At 37.0% G+C, this 7,500-nt stretch overlaps 1 protein-coding gene and 1 pseudogene across 1 annotated transcript in view; both read right to left on the bottom strand.

The window, feature by feature from the left end:
- Positions 1-152: 152 nt before the first annotated feature.
- On the bottom strand, positions 153-4,081 carry LOC110174422 (meprin A subunit beta-like; annotated as a pseudogene).
- Positions 4,082-6,020: 1,939 nt separating this feature from the next.
- The window catches only part of LOC110174421 (meprin A subunit beta-like), a 3,330-nt gene continuing 1,850 nt past the window's right edge, over positions 6,021-7,500 (bottom strand). Inside the window, exons 10-14 of the mRNA XM_055159795.1 lie at positions 7,290-7,500; positions 6,786-7,208; positions 6,547-6,714; positions 6,367-6,472; positions 6,021-6,288 (exon numbers count right to left, since the gene is read on the bottom strand). The exon at positions 7,290-7,500 is cut by the window's right edge and continues 20 nt beyond it. Of these exons, the coding sequence (XP_055015770.1) occupies positions 6,021-6,288; positions 6,367-6,472; positions 6,547-6,714; positions 6,786-7,208; positions 7,290-7,500 (1,176 nt within the window). The remainder of the gene's footprint in view (positions 6,289-6,366; positions 6,473-6,546; positions 6,715-6,785; positions 7,209-7,289) is intronic.

Here is a 7,500-nt window from a genome sequence, read left to right on the forward strand (position 1 = left end):
ACTAAGAATAAAGGGTTACTTAAAACATGTGTGAATGAAACAAAACACAACTCCAAGTATGTTTTTGATGAGGTAACAACATTATAATATGGCATAAAGCTCACAAGAGTCAATTTTGTGTAATACAAGACCTTTTAATTAAAAAGAGCTACATAGTATAAAGATAAGGAAAGCCAATGAGGGTGTTGTTGAAGTACTTGATGATGTTGTTGCGGTACTTGAGGCAGTTGTTGAAGTGCTTGATGGTGTTGCTGTAGTGCTTGACAGTGCTGTTGAAGTACTTGCTGGTGTTGTAGTACTTGACAGTGTAGTTGCAGTGCTAGATGGTGTTGTTGTAGTACTTGGAGTTGTTGTTGAAGTTCTTGAGGATGTTGTTGAAGTACTTAATGATGTGGATGTGGAGATTCTACCAAACATTATAAATGATTATAAATGATGCAAGCCAAGTTACCCAACCACATGCATGTAAAATAAATTAACCTACTGTGCAGAACATGGGCCCAAGTCTTGTTCCATTTGAGTAGCTGTAAGAGTCATCATCTGTGGCTCAGGACAGGGAAGAGTTGATCCATCAACAACATGAGTAAGATCTAAACACACAGACACACAAAATTACAGTGTCTAATAATTTGATACAAATAAACAGTAAATGTGTTAAACTTGCCTTGGAAGCTGAAAGTGAAAACTGCACTGTTTCCCTTGAAGATGTCTCTGTAATTTACTATGTTCCTCTTGTACACATAACCAATTCTTGGACCATAGTAGACAATTTGATTGTTTTCATCCACAAAGTAATTCCCAGTTTTTCTAGGATTATCCCAACTTGAGTTCCCTAATCACAGAAATTGCAACAGTGAAAGTAATATTCACTTTAAATTAATCAATGAATGAATCAACTCTTACCACTGGTGAAAATGACTTGCTTGGACATCTGTAACTGGATGTTGGGATGTTGATCTACAAATTGCAAAACTACCTGTCTGCGTGGGACAGGCCATTCCAGCAGATTATCAAAGTTGCCAGATAACATCTGCACAAACACTGCCTCTGAACCACTTTCATAGACTATTGCTCCAAATCTGTACACATAGCCTTCTTTAGATTGCTGAGATGGGGTGTAGTACACACACGACTCTTTCCTGAACTTTGTTCAAAATCATTTATCTGCAGCGTAACATGTGGACACTCCAGTTCTGACAAATTGATGTCATCAATTGAGATGCCACCTGTAGAATTTCCAGCTCCTTTTCTCACTTCAAACTCCACCTGGAAGGACTTTGTTGCATTTAGGGAAACATGATGCAGCTGCCAGTGCGATGTTAACTGACCTAAAAAGATACAGACATTCATTGGAATCTCCTCCTAAAAATAAATAATAATATATATATTTAAATTGCTTAATGCAGTACCTGTTATCTGTGCAGCTAGATGGCGCTGTCCTGTGACATCGTGCTCATCTTGAAACTCTCTGAACCAGATGTTGAGCTGGTCTGATACACTTCCACTGTGAAAGTAGTAGAACTGCAGACACTGGACATGGCACTCCCTTTTAGGCATCATCCTCTTGGTTTCCAGCCAGGCTGAGTCTCCCTCCTGTCCAGTTGCAGTGCTCACATGCATAAAGTAACTTGGGCCTACACCTGTAATTTGTGTGTTTTGTCAGTAAATAAATAATAATAATAATAAAGATAAAGATAAATCTATTGCCCTCTTAGGGATGTAGAGTGCCATCTATATTCTGTGTATCTCTAGTTTTCAGATTTGAGGACAAAGAAAAAAAAAAAAAGAAATGTCTCTTACTGTGCATAGTAGAGTTTAGACTTGTGTGGTCAAAGGAAGGTTGTCCAGTTGTTTGCGACAGAATTTTCCAACCATTTAATGTTTTTGAGCATTTGGTCATTTCACACATGGTTCCATCAGAAAAACTACAGTGCATTAGAAATGCGATGGTGGAGTCTGTGAAATGGCTTGTATTTATTAATCAAATCATTTGATTTCTCCAGTGTAATTACATACAAATAGTTAGCACTCACTGCATTTGTAGAGAAGGTTTAGCTCTTTAATGTCAGTGGCACTCACTTCATATCTCTGACCGATTATGTCTTGGTATGCCACGTTGTTTGTAGTAATTGTGAGACCATTTCCATTAGAAAAATCATTTTTACCATAGTGCATCACAGACCAATAATCATATGTGGTTCCATGGGTGGTGCTACTGTCTGAAGAAACCTTTCTAAAATTATTCTCAAAACCTGTAAAGAATATATATATCACATAAATTCAAAACACATAACATTCAGTATATATAATGTCATGCTGTAACCTTCAATAACATTTTCCAGATGAATAGTGACATAATTATCACGGTCATATCTGGACTGTTCATGGTAAAAACCCAGAGCATGGAAAAACTCGTGTTCAACTAATACCAATCTGGTCACAATTTTGTCCAATAGACAGTTCCTGTCCATTTATTCTGCTCCGACCGATGTATGACCAACAACTGGAAAGAAAGTCAAGTTAATGCATTACATTTTGTCTTTTAACTAATTCCAGTACTTACCCATCAAGTTTTTGCACAGTAATGTAGTAATCCTCACTGTTCCTCGGTTTAAAGTCGATGCATGACTTCAGTCTGAACTGATCGAACGCTTTCAGGATGACTCCTTTTGCATTCAGATCTGTCATAACAATGTCGACTCAGACATGATCAAGATAAACAATATAGATGAAGAAGATCAAACTGACCTAGATCATTTCCCAAAACATATGGAACAGGAGAATTCCAAAGTGAAGTTTCCGGAATAATCGAACTTTTTGCTGCATTTGGCTGATACAGAATTTATATATATATATATATATATATATATATATATATATATATATATATATATATATATATATATATATATATATATATATATATATACATATATACACACATACACACACACACACACACACACACACACTTACCATTCTGATATCATCCACCATTAGATCTTCATTAAAATACATATAATAATTAGTAAACAGTTTTCTTTTTCAACATAACTGTACTAAAATAATATTTACCCTTGTTTATCTCTGAAATGCTCTTTTCGTCACCAAAAACTACAACATACATGCAGTTATTTATTTATATTTTAAGCTTTTTAAAAAAAATATATATAATTGTATTTTAACATAATCCATCAGATTTCTTACTTGTTATTTGTGGGATTTCCTGTTTGAAAAAAATATCAACATTTGTTGCCACTGAATTTGATCCAACAAAGAAGAAGAAGTAAAAAATTATCACTTACCTGTGTTTGAGCACCTGCCACTACAGTCAAGACCATTGTGACAATCACACAGACTTTCATCTTTAATTGAACACAGAATGGGACAAATTCCTGACTATGTTGAGGTTGTTATAGTTAGAGCACTGTCCAACCTCTTACATATTTCCTTGTTCTTTGTTTGTGTCACTTTCATATAATTTAGTAAAATCAGGAACTAACATTGAGTCAGGCACGTGACTCCAAATCAACAGTTCATCTATTGTTAGGTTGCTAAATAATTACTGTAAGTATGAAATGTTGATCTTCTCATGATGCTTTACGTATTGATTGTATATAGAAGTTTGCAGTGACTGTAAGAGTTCATGTTCTTCTTAAATAATATACAACTGACCAGTTGCAGACCGTGTATTTCACACCTAGGCTGTCAGTAGTGCTCCATCTGAAACAATCCATTCCTCAATAACTATTTTATGGTTATAAAAGCCATCTTATTATACAAAAATACAGTATAAAGAGCTGTTGCAGCGCAAATAGATAACTCCTGTAGCCACAATCAGGGGTGTAGTGGGCGTGGTATGCGGGTGTATGGTGTCTACCCACTTATGACATATAAAAAAATAACAAATGTGAAATCGGCTACAACTTAAATGCCAAACCAGAGCTATTGGCAATGATGAAAACAACCTACATAGGCTCATGATGTCTCCAGTACTATCTTATAGTGACCTGTGACATGAGGGACCAGGACTGAACGAGGACTGAACCAGAACTAAACCAGGACTGACGTATGCCCGTGTAGACCGTTGGATGACCACAGGCGAAAGGACTGGCACAGAGCCCCACAGGGCTATGCCGCAGTCGTCATCTGATCGCACTTTGCGGACAACTTTCCCGTGGGCTCGGGGTTCTCTCTCTCTCTCTCTCTCTCTGTCTCTCTCTCTCTCTCTCTCTGTCTCTCTCTCTCTCTCTCTCTCTCTCTCTCTCTCTCTCTCTCTCTCTGTCTCTCTCTCTCTCTCTGTCTCTCTCTCCCCCAAGTCCAAGATTAGTCCTGGTCTAGTCCTGGTTCAGTTCTGGTTCAGTCCTGGTTTAGTCCTCCTGGTTCAGTCACGAATCACGTACCCCCACTTAAAAAATCTACTACACCACTGGTAATTAATAATAGTTGTCGTACACCTGCTAGAAGGCCCTGGTGCCACCAACTCAAAATCTGACTGGTTGAAGCAACAGTTTCATGGACATTTATTTTGTGTTCGAGGGCCTGCAGAATGGATTGTGAAGGCCTCAGGCACACTTCTTGGACTTAGACCCTGCCTGGAAACAAATGATGGCTGAAATATGATTGGTCAAATGCTTCAACATGAAAATACATGTTAATAATAGTATAATTAACATCAGTTTGTGATTTAGATATTTTTTAGGCCAGCAGGGAAGGCCTTGCAGGCCCTGTTTTCATATATGTACTCTTGCCTTATAGGTATATTCTCTGTACCAAGAATTCATGTGTATACACCCATTTATTATAAACTATAAATGCTGATGGTCTCTTATGTCTGGACCTCTGGGCCACTCGCAAGGTTGAGAACTTAAGTGCTTTTAAATAATTGAATTCAAAACATGTTTGTTTTTTTGGAGGGCTTGGCTAATTTACAGATGTGCTTTTAATAATGTACAGTTTTGTTTTGTTTGTATCATAAAAATTCAGTGTGAAGCATAGTTGTTTAGAAAAGCGCTATACAAATACAGTTTGTTATTATTATTATTACAGTATGCTCAAACATAGCACATCTAGTACTCAATAAGTTGCAAGAATTGCTACAAGTGCACAAAAGATATGTCCCACAACAGTGAAATTACAGTTGTTTGTGTCTAATAGACACAAACTAACACAACACTGTGTCAGTAGAGTAAAGCAACAGAACTTTGCACAGTAAGTGGCTATGACTGAGGTTATGCACCATGCCTATTACCACCTGTCAAGGGGACTGCAGGAAAAAAAAAGCCCCTTTAGGCTAATTTGGCTAAAGTTTATTAATGTACTCTGTCCCACTGAAAACTAAATCTAAATATATAAAAAATACCATGCAGCATATTGACAAGAATAAAGTAGTTAAAATAACTTCAGTATATTATATTCTTATATGTAGGTATCAGCAAGAATAACAACAGTTGCAAATACAATTTAATCAGAGTTTTGAAAATAATGCTATTAAAGCAATAACTACGAGGTACGTAATACGTTACGGTAATACGTTATTTTATGATCTACTAATATGTTATAATGTTGTTTCCTCATCACAAATATATTTGGATTTGTATTTTGTTTCATTCACACATGTTTAACACACAAGCCCTGCATGTTAGTCTGAGCTCCCAAACAGAAAATACTGTGTTCCACCTTATAATGTCATGTGGTAATACAGGAAGTGCTCCACTGTGTTTTTAAAGTCCCTACACTTTCACTAGAATCATTTGGGTAATTTCAGCACTGGAATTGTCAATCTCTAATGAATAAATAGTAAATGATAGCTGTTAACTTGAAAACTATTACTTTATCACATCACAAGTTGGAACAAAGCATTTTGAGCTTTAGCGATGTAGACTAAGAATAAAGGGTTACTTAAAACATGTGTGAATGAAACAAAACACAACTCCAAGTATGTTTTTGATGAGGTAACAACATTATAATATGGCATAAAGCTCACAAGAGTCAATTTTGTGTAATACAAGACCTTTTAATTAAAAAGAGCTACATAGTATAAAGATAAGGAAAGCCAATGAGGGTGTTGTTGAAGTACTTGATGATGTTGTTGCGGTACTTGAGGCAGTTGTTGAAGTGCTTGATGGTGTTGCTGTAGTGCTTGACAGTGCTGTTGAAGTACTTGCTGGTGTTGTAGTACTTGACAGTGTAGTTGCAGTGCTAGATGGTGTTGTTGTAGTACTTGGAGTTGTTGTTGAAGTTCTTGAGGATGTTGTTGAAGTACTTAATGATGTGGATGTGGAGATTCTACCAAACATTATAAATGATTATAAATGATACAAGCCAAGTTACCCAACCACATGCATGTAAAATAAATTAACCTACTGTGCAGAACATGGGCCCAGGTCTTGTTCCATTTGAGTAGCTGTAAGAGTCATCATCTGTGGCTCAGGACAGGGAAGAGTTGATCCATCAACAACATGAGTAAGATCTAAACACACAGACACACAAAATTACAGTGTCTAATAATTTGATACAAATAAACAGTAAATGTGTTAAACTTGCCTTGGAAGCTGAAAGTGAAAACTGCACTGTTTCCCTTGAAGATGTCTCTGTAATTTACTATGTTCCTCTTGTACACATAACCAATTATTGGACCATAGTAGACAATTTGATTGTTTTCATCCACAAAGTAATTCCCATTTTTTCTAGGATTATCCCAACTTGAGTTCCCTAATCACAGAAATTGCAACAGTGAAAGTAATATTCACTTTAAATTAATCAATGAATGAATCAACTCTTACCACTGGTGAAAATGACTTGCTTGGACATCTGTAACTGGATGTTGGGATGTTGATCTACAAATTGCAAAACTACCTGTCTGCGTGGGACAGGCCATTCCAGCAGATTATCAAAGTTGCCAGATAACATCTGCACAAACACTGCCTCTGAACCACTTTCATAGACTATTGCTCCAAATCTGTACACATAGCCTTCTTTAGATTGCTGAGATGGGGTGTAGTACACACGACTCTTTCCTGAACTTTGTTCAAAATCATTTATCTGCAGCGTAACATGTGGACACTCCAGTTCTGACAAATTGATGTCATCAATTGAGATGCCACCTGTAGAATTTCCAGCTCCTTTTCTCACTTCAAACTCCACCTGGAAGGACTTTGTTGCATTTAGGGAAACATGATGCAGCTGCCAGTGCGATGTTAACTGACCTAAAAAGATACAGACATTCATTGGAATCTCCTCCTAAAAATAAATAATAATATATATATTTAAATTGCTTAATGCAGTACCTGTTATCTGTGCAGCTAGATGGCGCTGTCCTGTGACATCGTGCTCATCTTGAAACTCTCTGAACCAGATGTTGAGCTGGTCTGATACACTTCCACTGTGAAAGTAGTAGAACTGCAGACACTGGACATGGCACTCCCTTTTAGGCATCATCCTCTTGGTTTCCAGCCAGGCTGAGTCTCCCTCCTGTCCAGTTGCAGTGCTCACATGCAT

Source organism: Boleophthalmus pectinirostris, unplaced genomic scaffold (assembly GCF_026225935.1).
Source record: "Boleophthalmus pectinirostris isolate CB_2022bp ecotype Guang Dong unplaced genomic scaffold, ASM2622593v1 HiC_scaffold_2790, whole genome shotgun sequence".
In the NCBI taxonomy this organism is placed as follows: Eukaryota; Metazoa; Chordata; class Actinopteri; order Gobiiformes; family Gobiidae; genus Boleophthalmus; species Boleophthalmus pectinirostris.